The sequence below is a fragment of the Sus scrofa genome, chromosome 4, assembly GCF_054392235.1.
Source record: "Sus scrofa isolate SSC_HxYL_T2T_F1_AM1 chromosome 4, Sscrofa_HxYL_maternal_Yorkshire_Landrace_v2.0, whole genome shotgun sequence".
NCBI lineage: Eukaryota > Metazoa > Chordata > Mammalia > Artiodactyla > Suidae > Sus > Sus scrofa.
The window spans coordinates 10,256,073-10,271,810 of record NC_139386.1 but is presented as its reverse complement, the minus strand read 5'-3'; the positions used below and the strand labels follow the sequence as shown (position 1 = coordinate 10,271,810).

Here is a 15,738-nt window from a genome sequence, read left to right as displayed (position 1 = left end):
CACAGAGCCCCAGAGCAGCAGCTCAGTAGGTGGGCAGAACATAACCTCCTCCCGCTTGGACACCGAAGTGCTGGGCCAATGGGAAATAAGCCAGCCAACCTTCGAGTACCACCCCAGACCCTTCCTTTCACCAAACCCTAAATATCGACCAATCGAAGCCTTTATTTATTTATTTTAGGGCTGCACCTGCGGCATATGGAGGTTCCCAGGCTAGGGGTCGAATCGGAGCTATAGCTGCTGGCCTACACCACAGCCACAGCAACACAGGATCCGAGCCATATCTGCGACCCACACCACAGCTCACAGCAACGCTGGATCCTTAACCCACTGAGTGAGGCCAGGAATCGAGCCTGCAACCTCATGGTTCCTAGCTGGATTTGTTTCTGCTGCGCCAGGACAGGAACTCCCCGATAAAAGCCTTTAAATGGAGAGTCTCTCCCACTGTCTCCTGCGGTGGTGGTCCTGGAATGCCTCTTTGCTCCCCTCCTGCGAAAGCTCTGTCTTCTCCTTGTCATTTACTCAACATTTCCAAATGGCCATGAGTAAAACGGCACACGTCAGTGTGCTTCGGTTGCTGAATAAGCAAAACATTGGCTTTTTGCTTGGAAAACACTCACACCAGGATGAAACCTTGGCAGCCCGTCCACTCTTGCTTCCCAGAAGCAGCCACTCACAGTGAGCCAGCTACGCTATGACTTCCAGGGTCACGTGGGACCCTTGGCCCAAAAGGTGAAGCCCAGAAGTAAACTCTTTTCCTTTTTTACGACATATTTCTGACCCAGTTCCTAGAGTACTCATCACAGAAAGATGAAAATAAAGCACCAACCTCTGCAAAGCACAGAACTCTTTGCCAACAGGACAACAAAAGGAAAAGTGTGGGTTAATCTGGGGTTCCCAGAGAGGAGAGCTAATATAATTTTTTAGGTAAGACTTACGTATGCTAATTAGGAACCCAAAGAGCAAAAAAGTTCATAAATAAATAGGAAGACAATTACTAGAAACAGAAAAGGATTTTTTTTTTTTTTTTTTTTTTTGGTCTTTTTGGAGTGGCACCTGAGGCATATGGAGGTTCCCAGGCTAGGGCTTGAGTCGGAGCTACAGCTGCTGGCCTACACCACAGCCACAGCAACATAGGATCTGAGCCTCCTCTTCGACCTAAACCACAGCTCACAGCAATGCCGGATCCCTAACCCACTGAGTGAGGCCAGGGATCAAATCTGCGTCTTCATAGACACTAGTCAGATTTGCTTCCGCTGAGCCACAACGGGAACTTCCAAAAAAGAGTTTTTTAAAAATTCCAACCTGCCCAAATTAATCCCTAATCCTGAGTCTCCACGTCACCAAAAAGTACCCAAAAGTTCTATCCCTAAGAATAACCACAAATAACACAAAGAGTGTTCATAAAGTTTCCATGTAGCTCACTAGTGAAGCATATGCCAAAGATTCTGTGGTTTGCCCCGAAACTTTTCCTTATATTTTGAGAGTAATAACCTTAAGTCCCATAATTTTTAAGAATTGAATTCTGATCCACTTCAAATATTTATAGTAACATACCCCTTTCACAGATGTAATTGGGGGAGGTGCTTAAAATTCAACTGTGGCAGTTCTACTTATCATTTAAGAAACTAAAGGCTATATTTCACAGTTACACGCAAACGGCAACCACTCACGGAACACGACTCAAGCATTAAAAGATGCAGACCAGGGGACAGTGACTTCTTGCTTAACCAGTGCTGTACTCCGGTTCAGAAAAAGAGTGTTACAAAATTACTGTGCCATCCTCAATGAAACATTTACTGTTCTATTTTTGAGAACATGAGTATTATCAATGTACTCTAACACTGCACTCTTGAACTTCTAGCCTGGTTCCGGTTCCTTCTCAAGTTCATAGGAAACCATGTTTGTATTATGGTTGGGTCTCTTCTTCCACCTAACCTTGCTAAACAGTTTTCCTCACCTAAAAAAAATATCCATCTGTTGCATTTGCTTTTAAATTTACGAACTTCAAACTAAGATCAAGATCAGCTGCGTGTAACTTAACAGTCACCCTGTCCTCCTGTGTTGTCACAAACTATGGGCACACACCCGTACAAACAGCATCGCAAACTGGACTTACCCTTATCACACCCCACACAAGCAGAGTACAGTAACACTATCTGAATACACAGAAAGGGAAAGTTAAAATAATTGACAGCTCTGAGCAGGGGCTTAAGAAATTAACCAGAAGGAAAATACCCACTGGGTCATTATCAATGTCACATCCTTTAGAAGCGAATATAATTAGTACAGAAAAAGGATGCGAAACGCTCCCCTATCAGCATGTTTCAATTTATCACAATTAAGCGAAGGACAGACTCATCACAGGGTTGAATGCCTGGCAAGTCCGTTTAATCCCAGAAACCAAGCATCAGGCTAGTGCAGCAGCTAACAAAAACAAAACCAGAGCAAAGCAAAGATCCATTTACTTCTGGCTTTCAAACAAACCTAGTTAAATGGTATTTCTCCAAATGAATTTCAGAATTCAGAATTCAGTTCAATAAACCCAACATTAACTTCAAAAAGAACTCTAGAGGCAACCTCAACTGGCGTAAAACATTCAGACTAATCTGCATCATCAGGTAAGCAAAAGGGGACCCAGCACTAGCAGAAACCTCTCCTCTCCTAAAAAATTTAGGGCCCCTTCTTGGGAATACCAGTTCTGCTTGTAACCTGGCCCAGAGCGAGTATCAAAGCCTGCATGAAGAGCTGTTTGCCCAAGCTTCTTAATATTACAGAAGGGGAGCCATGGTGAGCTTAAATCAGAAAGAGCTCCCCAAACCTCAAATAAACCAACCACACAACAATCCACCCAGGGAAAATGATCTGCCTTCCCAACTTATTCTGGTACTGTCTTTTTCAGTAGAAATAGGTTTGGCATGTCTGGAAGGGAGTGGCTGCTTTATGGCACTCGGAGGTGGTGCAGCATTCCAGGGCAAATGCCCTCTTTTCAGGGAGGTTCAGAGGCTTCCGCAGCTCCTGGGCTTGCGGGTTCCTCCTTACCCAGGCACTCTGCCCTATCACTAATACACTTAAAATTGTAAAGGAAACTGCGATGCCTTTAGCGCTGCCCGGGGCACCCACAACCTTTCCTTGGAGGGTCTAGCTGTTCTGCCTGCAGTCACAGGCCTTCCTTCTTCCTGTCTGGCCAGCTCTTCCAGGCAGCATTGGCCTCAGGTCTCTAGTCACAGCTTGTGAGTGCCCCGGGGCAGGTCCTGCTGGCGCAGCAGCCTCAAGCCCTACCAAACCATCCGGCTAGGGGAGCCGGGTTGGGGACCAGTCTGCACACATCGCTCGTTCTGTCTAGGGCTTGAGGACTAGAGGGGAGCAATCCTAGGGTGGAGATAATCCCAGCCTGAGCTACCTCTCATTCCTCTGGGATTTTTCCACCGGCCCTAACCGATGCAGCTAAGCCTGCCTGGCCAAGTTGGCCGTGGAGAGGTGCATTCCCAGTCCCTTGCTGGTGACCTTGGATACGGTGCTTCGCCTCCCTCGGTTCTCGGTGGCCTGACACCACCTACCTCGCGGGTTACAAGAGAGACACAACAATGTAGAGAGCACCTGGCACCCAGGAAGGGCGAAAGACAGAGAGAGGACTTCCCTCTTCTTCCTCTTGCTCAGTCCCTTCCACCTCCACCCCCGGGGGAAATGAGGTAGGGGACTGCACATCTGAAGTCCCTCAATCATCTGGAAGCAGGATGCAGTGGAGGGGGTCCCGGAGGGGGTGTGGCTCCCCCAGGCCCCAACATCCCCTGCCTCCCCGGCTTGGAAATTGACACCATCCAATTGCGAGGCAGCGGCCGCGAACAGAGGCAGCGAGGCAACCCGGCAGACCGCAGACGGCAGACGGCCCGGGGACCCCGTTGGTGGGGGGGTGCGGGCGCGGGGGGCAGCGGCCCCGACCTACCTCCTCCAGCAGCGTGACGGTGTTCCTGCAGTTGTGCAGCCGCGTGGTGAAGCTGGACGTGGTGGGCGAGTTGTAGTCCTCGGTGGTCTCGGCGATGAACTCGGAGACGGAGATCTGGTCCGGCATCCTGCCGGGGGGGCGAGACACAAGCAGGGGCGGGGGATGAGTCAGGGCGCAGACTCCCGGGGCCGCGGGGCGGCCGGCGGCTCATGAACACCCCGCGCGCAGCCCGCCACCCGCTGCCGGGCCTGGCGCGGCTCCCGTCCCCGGCGGCGGCGGGAGAAAGGGCTGGCGGGCGAAGCAGGCGGCGCTCGGCGCCGGGCCCTTCAAACTCCGAGCGGCGCGCGAGGCAGGGGGCTCTCGGGGACCCGCCTCCCTGTGCTCATGCCTGCGGCGGCGGAGGCGGCGGCGGGGGAGGGGACGCGGCGCTACGCTGGGGCCCCAAGCCGGACGGGTCGGGGCGGCCGGCGCTGCCCGATCACACGCTCTGACAGGCGGCAGCACGGACACCGACTGACTGAGCACACACTCCCGCGGGCGGGCGGGCGGCGCTCCCGCTACCGTCACGTGGACAAACAAGGAAGTGCTCTGCGCAAGCGCCGCCGGCCCCGCCCCGCCCCCGCCGCCCGCGCCGCCCCCGGCCCGGCCCCCGCCCGCGCGCCGCCGCGCGGGCCACGTTCGGGCGCGGGCCCCTGGGCCGGGGCCGCGCAGCTCGCGGGGCTGCGGAAGCCCGCGTCCTCCTGCCCCCTCGGAGCGATTGCTTCAGCGAGCTCGTTACGCCAGCGTTTCGCAAGAAGGGGGACGAAAAAAGTTGTGCGCGTTCTTTTTTTTTTTAGCCCCGTGTGGGTGCAGGAAGCGAGGCCCGGAGAGCTGCCTCCGGCTGCGAGGGCCGTGGGCCCGGCGAGAGCGGCGGGGGGCGGCCTCCCGGGCTGCATGGAAGAGCCAGCCCGGCGCGCAGGGCTTGCAGCTGCCTGTTCGCTGGGCCCTTGCCCTCACTCCCTTTGCAAGGCGCTCGCCGCCCTTGGAAGGCTAGTTTTGTGCAGTTTGCTTAAGTCGCTAAAATGCTAAGTGAAGACAGACAAATGAAGGGTTCTGGCTTTCCTACAATTTTCTCATCTTTCATTTGCACTTTTTTTTAACCCGGAGGACAGAAGAGGGTCAGGAGTGTAAAAGGCATTTCCCGAGGTGCAAATGGTGTAGAACGCTAAGCAGATGCCAAATTTCAGCAGAAAAATTACCAACAGATTGCTCATTCCTCGGCCCTGGCAGATGGCTATTTTGCTCAATCTACTTAGTCCAAAGAATCCATTTAATTTCTCACCACTGATTGCAGATAAAAGTCATTTAAAAATAAACAAACAAACTAGGACCTTAGGAAGCGCCTCACGATTGGCTCCCTAAAATGGAATCACCTTATAAATTCATCTCCCAAATGGAAGGCTAGCTCCCCTGGGATTCCTGCCATCTTGTGTGGTTCTCTGTTCTCTGGTCCTTTCCCAAACTAAGGCACTGTGCTGCAGGGTAAGGACCTCACGGACCTTGTCTTAGCACTGGGCCTGGCACAGAGAAGTAGCCCAGTGATTGTCAAAAGAAAATGCATCACCTTGCTCACCGTCAACTATTTACTAAGGGTCTGCCTGCTCTGTACCCTGGAGATTCGGTAATGACAGGCTGCTATCCTGAGCTGACCTTCTAGGAGGGAAGCAGACAACCAACACATGTGTAACAGAAAGTGGAGTAGGTAACAGAGTAAGAAAGTGACGCGGTGCCGCAGAATAAGCAATGTTCAGAGACGGCCTCTCTGACAACCTGACATCTTGAGGAGTTCCTAGGTGGCTCAACGGGTTAAGAACCTAACTAGTATCCATGAAGATGTGGATTCAATCCCTGGCCTTGCTGGGTGGGTTACTGCCACAAGCTGGGGTGTTGGTCTCAGATGCTGCTTACTTCTTGCGTTTCTACGGCTGTGACATAGACTGGTAGCTGCAACTCTCATTCTGCCCCTAGCCTGGGAACTTCCATGTGTGGCAGGTGTGATCCTTAAAAGGAAAAAAAAAGTGACGAACGAGGGGCTGCCTCCATGGACATCCTGTTGGGTAGGGGATCTCGGCCTTCAGTAGCCGCCCAGGAAGGAGAACCACACGAGGCTGTGAAATGACAATGCATGAGAAAGTGCTTCGTGCACAAGAAGGCCACTGTGAGAGTGGAAGGTGTTTTGTCTTGCTGTGTTGGCCATCCAGAACCTGCACTGTGCCTCCAGGGACGTGCTTATTAACATCAGGAAGGCAGGTATTTCTGCTAAGGAGAGGAAGGCATTGGTAAGACAGCCTCTGAGTAAAGACTCTTCCTCGCCCCGTGAAGTGTTGCGACAGCAACTTTGAGAGGCATTCTGAAAAGTTTAAGTAAAGACACGAACAGGCACCCACTTTCTCCTCAGTAGCACTTTCAAAGTTTGGTTTGGGACACATCAAGGTTGAGGTTCTGGGGAGACAGCCAAATGGCAAGAGCTGGGTATTTAAGACCTGCACCTGGAGGTCACTTGCTGTGTGTCCTGGTGGGACAGAATGTGTGGGTTTGGGCACAGGAGCCACCAGAAGAAAGTCCTTTCTCCATATACTTACCAGGTCATCCTGCATCTAGAAGATTGTGTGACCTTCTCATCTTGGAGCAAATATGGCCCCTAGTAGCTTGGGCTAATTAAATAATTAAGCTCTCTGAGCCTCAGGAACCCCATGCTACCTCACGCAGCAGCCGAGAGCATAACACCCAGCACTCGGACTTTCAACCACTCCAAGGAGAGCTTCCTCTGGGCTGGAAATCCATTTGGACTGATTGTGCGTTATTTCTACTCTTCCCTCAATTCCACATGGTCATCTAATACCTGTCACCTCTGCTGGGCTGGGGGCTCCATCCATCCCATCCCTATGGCTTAAACACTCAGTAAATATGAGCCCTTATGAAAAGCCTGGAGTCGGTGAATAACTGCCTCAATTCTAGGAGGCCTGGATTCCAGAGGTTCTTTCCCCATAATTAATGCTGTCGCCTTGGGCCTCGGGGCCATCACTTGTAAAATAAAGCAGTGGGTGTGTCCAGAGGACCGCACAGAGCCCTCCCGGCTGGAGCCCGAGGCCCTGCAGACCCTCAGCTCTAGGAAGCAGAGAGATGATTACAGCAGGCTGAGCTCACTGCCTTGGTCAACAGCAAGGAGTTCTTCCTTCACTGAATTCACCAGAGAGTCGCAACTGCTGCCATCAATTGTTGTTTCAGTTTCATTTGAAGATTATGTTATGTATCTGCTCCTCCTACCCATCCCCTCCAGCCAAGAAAGGACCATGTGAACAATGAGATATTGTGCCCAGGTAAGTATATACCTCCTCAGACTGGTCTGCAATTAGAATTTCAAAGGTTCACACCTCTACCCACCATTCCTGGGGTTCACGGGCCATAATCCCTTTTAAATTTGAAACCATGCCGCAGTGCAAACCATCTGCACCTCTCATTTTCTCAAACACCCTGAAAACCATTCCTGGATATCTTGGGGTATTGAATAGAGTCTGATACAGGCAAAACTTGAGCACTGGATTTATTTGTGCGGAGCTGCTCAGAAATATACATCATCCTTTGCAGAGCCAGGAAAACCACACACACATAGTAGTACCTGTGCTCAGCCAGCTTGGTAAAGCACACATCCTCTATGCTGTCATAACCCCATCAAAGACCGTTCGGCACCCTCTTACTCTGAACACTGCTGACCGAGGGACGTCTGGTCCATACAGAATGCCTTTCTTCTCCTTGGAAAGAGCCACCAGGAGTTCCCATTGTGGCTCAGTGGTGATGAAGCCAACTAGTACCCTGAGGATGCAGGTTTGATCCCTGGCCTCGCTCAGTGGGTTAAGGATCCAGCGTTGCCAGGAGCTGTGGTGTAGGTCACAGACAAGGCTCGGATCCCGAATTGCTATGATGGTGGCGTAGGCTCACAGGTGCAGCTCAGATTCGATCCCTAACCTGGGAACTTTCATATGCCGCATCTCCGGCCCTAAAAAGAAACCAAAGAAAGAAAAAGAGGTACCAAGTAGAATGGTGGCTTATTCTCATGGACAGTGACGGCACTACGGGTCCCATGGGCATCAGGGAACTGGCTGAGTTAGAAATTTCCAGCTGCAGGCTTCATCACCCTAACAACCGAGGGGGTGCATCTTCAAGAGAGCTGACAAGGTACCAGGGTGGGACTTGAAGGAGGGGAGTTTGGGGTGCTCTCTGGACAAAGGAAACCAAGAGGAGCTATTGGTGCTCTGATCCACGTTGCTGGCTGGCGAGGGGCCCACCTGATGGCATGGAACTAGAACAATCACCAAAGGCTCCCAGTGCCTTCAAGGGACACGGCATGGGATAGTGCGGGAAGAAACGAGACTTTATGTTCCTTGGACCTGGGCTTGAATCCCTACTCTGTCACTGATTAGCCTTGTGGTCTCATCTGCGAACTTAGCGTCATAATAAAAGTATGCTAAAAGTTGTTGCGTGAAATAAAAGGAGAGGGCGTGGATGAAGCGGTTGACACGTAGTGAATAATCAACCAATGTCCGTTCCCTCTGAACTCCTGTTTTATGTGAAGTATGACTATAAACACATCTCTTTTCCTCCCAGGACTCAGCTATCTCTCTAAATAAGACAGAGAGAAGGGGGGAGGGGAGACTGCGCGGGGGTTCCCAGTCTGAGATCTCAGATTTGGAAATGGTCCTTAGAGACCTTCCTTATCCTTGTAAGTCTCCTTTGTGAGGTCAGCTATATTAGTGGTGGATTCTGGAAGTAAAGAGACAATAGGATGAATACTAATTGGGGTCAGAAGCGAGGGAAGTCAATAAAATGAAAGCCTCATTTTCATGGAACACACAGCTCCCGTAAAGAAGGATGTTCTGACCAAGCAGCTTCTCGAGGATAGAACAGGGCATTTATGTCCTAGAAGCATTTGTTACAGGCTGATTCTCATGAGAACGACTTCGCCTCCCATCTCTACCTTGCAGCATCTACTAGACCTTGTAAAAGGAATTCGCTTCTCTGAGTCTCCGTTTTCACGTCTGCAAAACAGGGGCAATGACGTAATTCTCTCTCAGCGCACTGAGAATTCCATGAGCCAAGGCACAGATGTGCAGAGCCGGATCTGAGATACTGTAAGTGGACAATACTTTTCAGATATTATGGGAATGCTGAAAACGTTGGAGATAAAAATTCTAATACTCCTTCCAAAAAAAAAAATTCACTGAGACCAACCATGTACCAGACAATTTACTAACATATAGCATTTTGGGGGTTTTGGTTTGGTTTTTGGCTAGGCCTGTGGCATGCAGAAGTTCCCAGGCCAGGGATGGAAACTGCGCCACAGGAGCAACCCCAGCTGCAGCAGTGACAACACCAGATCCTTAACTCACTGAGCTACCAGGGGACTCCTAAGTATAACATCTTGGACACACATGCCCTTCTTTAAACTTCATGTCAACTTTATAAGGTAAGCACAATTATCCCAAATTTACCCAGAGAGAAATCTGAGGCCACCGAGGTATAGGACAGTACTTCCTGAGCTCCCTTCCTAGGCCAGGCACTGCCCTGGTTATTTTATTTCATTTTTATTTTATTTTATTTTATTTTTTTTGTCTTTTTAGGGCCACACCCGCAGCATATGGAAGTTCCCAGGCTAGGGGTGGAGCTAGAGCCAATGGCCTACACCAGCACCACAGCAACACCAGATCTGAGCTGCATCTGCAACCTACACCACAGCTCATCACAGCAACGCCATATCCTTAACCCACTGAGCAAGGCCAAGGATCAAACTCGCATCCTCATGGATGCTAGTCAGATTCGTTTCGCTAAGCCAAGATGGGAACTGCTGCCCTGGGTATTTTATAGGCAGTGTCTGAACTCATCCACACAACTGACCTGATATGGGAGTATCGCAGTAATGGAAACCAAGACACAATGAAATCTCCCTGCAAGGTAATATCCCAGAGCCCAAAAGAGGAAATCCAGTGCTTTCTCTACTGCCTGTAAAACTGGGCTCTTTTTGGCCGAGCCCAGGCCAGAGATCAAAAGCATGACACAGCAGCGACCCATGCCACAGCAATGACAACAGATCCTCAACCCACTGAGCCACCAGGGAACTCCAAAATCAGGCTCTTAAAGATAGCTTGCATAGGAGTTCCTGTCGTGGCTCGGTGGTTAATGAACCCGACTAGGAACCATGAGGATGCAGGTTCGATCCCTGGCCTCACTCAATGGGTTAAGGATCCAGCGTTGCCATGAGCTATGGTGTATGTCACAGACTTGGCTCAGATCCTGCTTTGCTGTGGCTGTGGTGTAGCCTGGCGGCTACAGCTCTGATTAGACCCCTAGCCTGGGAAACTCCACATGCCACGGGAGCAGCCCTAAAAAGCAAAAAAAAAAAAAATTAAAAATAAATAATAAAAAAAAGATACCTTGCATAGTGCTACTCATTAGATGTGTTTCCCAACTCAGGCGACCAAAGTATTCTTATGTCCTTATTTCACGGGCTAACTTACGAATTTGTTTTCTATCATCTTAACAAAATGCTAGAAGAAAGGAAAGCGCTGCAGGAGGCAGGAGGAGGGAGGGATGCACCAGTTCTGCGTGTTTTACTGTGAGGCTCAGCTGCCACATTCTACCTAAGCTCCAGGCTGCTCTGTCCACGTGCCCTGTGAGTGCTTCTGAGCCCACTCATGCTGTTTCATGTAACAGAGAAAGCCTATTCCAGCCTCGAGTGAACTTAATTCAAATACTCCAAGTAAAACCAGTAGAGTGTTTGCAGTAAGTAAAAAGGAGAACCTGGTTTGTTTGGACAAGAAAACTACTCTGTTCCACCCCGTTCCCTGACTGTTCCTTCAGATGGAGGTTAAGAGTCAGGCCACGTGCTAGGGACCCAGAACACACGGAATCCTGCTGGAAACATCAATGGAAAGAAGTCAGGAGGGAGTTCCTGTCCCGGCTCCGTGGAAACGAATCCCACTAGTATCCATGAGGATGCGGGTGCGAAACCTGGCCTGGGTCGGGGATCCGGCATTGCCGTGAGCTGTGGTGTAGACGGCAGACGTGGCTCAGATCTGGCGTGGCTGTGGCTGTGGCTGTGGCATAGGCCAGCGGCTGCAGCTCTAATTTGACCCCTAGCCTGGGAACTGCCATGTGTTATGCCATACGTATGGGTGTGGCCCTCAAAAGCAAAAGAACAAAACAAAACAAAACACAACTCAGAATATATTTCTGTTCCGTCCTGTAAGAGAATAATAATGTCAGCTAACAATTGTTGTGTGTATTATATGCCCTGCATGGTTCTGGGTCACTGCAGACATACCCTCACCTAATACAGCAACCACATAAAGCAGGTACTGGTATTATCCCCATCTTATACCTGGGGGAAACCTGAGCTTCAAGGTCACCTTGGCATGTGGTGAAGGGAGAGCCTGATGGGTCTGATTGCACAGCCCATGGGATTAGCCTCTTGACAATTAGGATGAGTTTCTCTGGAGCCTAGGTGTTCTCTTTTTTCCTCCAGGGGAAACTCATTACAAGCCCAACTCAAACCCAGACTTGGCTGGTCTGGAGAGCGTGCCCATCACACCCATTCCTCCAGTGGGAACTGATCTTCACACGGAAGTCTGCAATCTACCCCTCCGTGTGTAAGCAACTGAAGCTTGGTGGCACCACTGGGAGGGACTTCAGACTCCCGACAGATGGAGAGATAAGAACCTCCCCAGTGACAAACAGCTCAGTTCATGGCAGGGCTTGGTTCAGAACACTCTCCCCCTCCTGAGTTTCCTGCATTACAAAATTCCCAGGGAGTTCCTGTCGTGGCACAGTGGAAATGAATCCGACCAGGAACCATGAGGTTTCCAGTTCGATTCCTAGCCTTGCTTATTGGGTTATGGATCCAGCGTTGCCGTGAGCTGTGGTCTTAGGTCGCAGACGTGGCTCAGATCCAGCGTTGCTGTGGCTCTGACATAGGCCGGTGGCTACAGCTCTGATTTGACCCCTAGCCTGGGAACGGCTCAAGATAAAGGCAAAAAAGACCAAAAAAAAAAAAAAAATTCCCGGACTGACAATCCCTAAGGGCGCCGCCTGGGCGGGGTGGGGGTGTTGTACCACATTGTATCCTTCGCTCTATCACCTACATCCCTGAACCAAAGGAGGGACCAGAGGTTCCTGGAGCCCCAGACTTGGCATTTTACAAGCACCACCTCCTGAGACCTTCCCCAACAGCCTAGGGAGAGAAGCACGCTGTCTGCGGGGAGAACTCAGAGCCCTGCATAATCTTCTCAAGGACAACAGTGAATAAACAGAACCGGTGGTCACAGCCCATCCCAACCCAAACCCCGCAGGCATTTTCTTCCTTGCAGAAGGCACTGCCTACTGCAGGTCCTTCTAGGCCCCGAATAAATGTGCTTTAGGTTGAGCTGGCTCCCTTTTATGAACTTCGTCTTTTGTAATATCCCATAAAGAAAAACGGTGGTGTCATATGGGACCCTGAAAAATTTGTCATCTTATAGGAGTGAGGGATTTTAAATCTTAGTTTATTTCAGAAAAAGAAACATTCACCTGAAAAATGAGAAGTTCCTGAACCAGGGATGGAACCTGTGCCACAGCAGTGAAAACACTGGGTCCTTAAGCTGCTGAGGCACCAGGGACACTTTTCTTTTTTTCTTTTTTTTTGTCTTTTTGCCATTTCTAGGGCCGCTACTGCGGCATATGGAGGTTCCCAGGCTAGGGGTTGAATCGGAGCTGTAGCCGCCGGACTTCGCCAGAGCCACAGCAACGTGGGATCCGAGCCACGTCTGCGACCCACACCACAGCTCACGGCAACGCCAGATCCTTAACCCACTGAGCAAGGCCAGGGATTGAACCTGCAACCTCATGGTTCCTCGTCGGATTCATTAACCACTGCGCCACGATGGGAACTCCCACCCCTTTTCTTTTGTGGATGAATGTGTTCTAGTTTCAGTTTAGTGAACCACACTTACTCCTGCCCACTTCTGTCCATCTCAAGACTGAGAAGATGCCTCTCTGATGATCCTTTTCCATGGCACCATCTTCCAAGGTGCTATTTTCCAACTGTTTATATTGCTCCAACTACACTGTGAGGTCCTTGAGACCCGTGGGGTTTCTATGCACTGTTACAGTCCTAGAACCCCAAGTGCTTAAGAGCTACTTATTGAACAGATGGAAGGAAGAATGAATGAACAAACATTTGTGGGGAGGGGGCGTGGGGAGGAGAGGGACTGGGAGAGGGGAACTAGCAAGGGGAACCCTGCTTCTCAGCGTCTCTTCCATCATCTGACATCATCACCAGACTCTGAAAGAATTTCAAGGATAATAGGGTTACCACCCTTTCATTCCTCAGACGAGGAAACGGATTCTCCAGTGGTTCAGTGACTTGCCCAGCATTCCCCGGCAGAGTCATGGGGAACCAGGGCCAGGTCCCAGGAATCCTGGGTCCCAAGGGTTGCCCCCCTCCTCACCCTTAACCAGTTACATCTCAAGGAAGGGATTGAAGACCCGGCCTTCAGGAAGCTATCGGAAACTCCCATTTAAGAACTGATTATGCTGGTCTTTGCATTACAGAATCAAAGAACGCCTGCAGACACTTGTCTACCCCTTTAAAACTCTAAGTCGGTAACAAGCCCCACTAGTATCCATGAGGACGCAGGCAGGTTAGATCCCTGCCCTCGCACAGTAGGTTAAGGATCTGCATTGCTGTGAGCTGTGGTGTAGGTCACAGACTGGGCTTGTTTCCCGCGTGGCTGTGGCTGTGGCTGTGGCCGGCAGCTGCAGCTCTGATTCACCCCCTAGCCTGGGAACTTCCATATGCTGCAGGGCGGCCCTTAAAAGCAAAAAAGAAAAGATTACCTAGTTTCAAATCCCAGCCCTGCCACTTAACAAAGATTGTTAACTTTAGGCAAATACTTAATGTCAGTTTCAAAGCTGGAGTTCCTTTCTTTTCTTTTTTTTTTTTTTTTCAGTCTTTTGTCTTTTTAGGACCACACCTGAGGCATTTGGAGGTTCCCAGGCTAGGGGTCGAATCGGAGCTGTTGCTGCCGGCCTACACCACAGCCACAGCCACAGCAGATCCAAGCTTTGTCTGCAACCTACACCACAGCTCATGGCAATGCCAGATGCTTAACCGACTGAGCGAGGCCAGGGATCGAACCCACACCTCATGGTAAGGAGGATTTCCTTTAAAAAAAAGGATAGTGCAATTACTCTCACTCTCCCCTAAGGCTACTGTGAGATAGCAATGAGATAATCCATGCAAGATGCTATAGCTCAGTGCCAGCAGATAGTCAGTGATCGATAAATGCTGGCTACTGACACCACTTCTAAATAGGCTAGACCCTTCAGGAGCCAAAAAGACACCTAAGATACAGCCCCCATCCTCACACAGAGGCAGAAACGCAAGCCTGCAGCACCACTGTAGAAATGTTCAGAGAATTCAAACACAAAATAAATGGTATCTCTGGAGTTCCCGTAGCAGCTCAGTGGTTAACGAACCCGACTAGTATCCATGAGGATTCTGGGTCAATCCATGGCCTTTCTCAGTGGCTTAAAGATCTGGTGTTGCCATGAGCTGTGGTGTGGGTCACAGATGAGGCTCAGATCCCGAGTTGCTGTGGCTGTGGCATATGCCAGCAGCTAAAGCTCCGATTCGACCCCTAGCCTGGGAAACCTCCATATGCCACGGGTGTGGCCCTAAGAAGACAAAAGACAAAAATAAATAAATAAAAATAAATAAATGTGTATCTCAGGTGTGTGACCTCTGAATGTAAAGTCCAAAAAAAAGGTTCTTTCATACACAGCTATCTCTGATTTGCCCAATACCCAGAGTTGACAGGCCAGGGATCACATTCCAGTTGCAGTTGAGACCTAGATCATTGCGGTGGCAAGACCAGATCTTTAACCCACTGTCCCAGCCGGGGATTGAACCGGCGTCCCAGTGGTCTAGAGATGCCACCAAATCTGTTGCAGCACAGCGAGCACCAGCCCGCGTAGACCTATTTTTATGAGCACTTTTCAAACCTGCCAATCATCTCAAACACTACTCAAGGAGAAAAACTGTATAAATGACAGCTGTTTGTGACTTTAGCACTGAGAGGAACCATGTCATGCCAGGGAGGTCAGAGCCTTCTCCTTGTCCAAATCATCTCACCACCTTTGGCCTCATATCTCAGGAGGCTGGGGCAGAAGTTCTCTGAGGTCCCAGGCCAATAATACCCTATAATTTGATGACTTTTATTTTTCGTCTTTTTTTATTTTATTTTATTTTTTTTTTTGTCTTTTTGCCTTTTCTAGGGCTGCTCCCGTGGAACATGAAGGTTCCCAGGCTAGGGGTGGAATCGGAGCTGTAGCCACCAGCCTACGCCAGAGCCACAGCAACACAGGATCCAAGCTGCATCTGCGACCTACATCACAGGTCCCAGCAATATCGGATCCTTAACCCACTGAGCAAGGTCAGAGATCAAACCTGCAACCTCATGGTTCCTAGTCGGATTCGTTAACCACTGAGCCACAACGGGAACTCCTATTTTTTGTCTTTTTAGGGCCGCACCTGTGGCATATGGAAGTTCCCAGGTTAGGGGTCAAATCACAGCTGTAGCTGCCGGCCTACACCACAGCTCACAGTAACACTGGATCCTTAACCCATTGAGCAAGGCGAGGGATCAAACCTGCATCCTCATGGATTGTAGTTGGGTTCGTTCACCATTAAGCCACGACAGGAACTCCAATGATGCCTTCATTTT

The 15,738-nt window shown here is 50.2% G+C and overlaps 1 protein-coding gene across 10 annotated transcripts in view; it reads right to left on the bottom strand.

Moving 5' to 3' along the window:
- Positions 1 to 15,738, bottom strand: part of ASAP1 (ArfGAP with SH3 domain, ankyrin repeat and PH domain 1) — a 344,867-nt gene that overhangs the window by 261,733 nt on the left and 67,396 nt on the right. For 7 of the 10 annotated variants that reach the window (XM_021088909.2, XM_021088918.2, XM_085021651.1 and 4 more), the window contains one exon: positions 3,944 to 4,070. In XM_021088909.2, the coding sequence (XP_020944568.1) occupies positions 3,944 to 4,070 (127 nt within the window). Of the gene's footprint in view, positions 1 to 3,943; positions 4,071 to 4,331; positions 4,491 to 15,738 lie in introns of those variants that run through there. The other 3 variants (XM_085021655.1, XM_021088913.2, XM_021088919.2) reach the window with 1 other exon arrangement.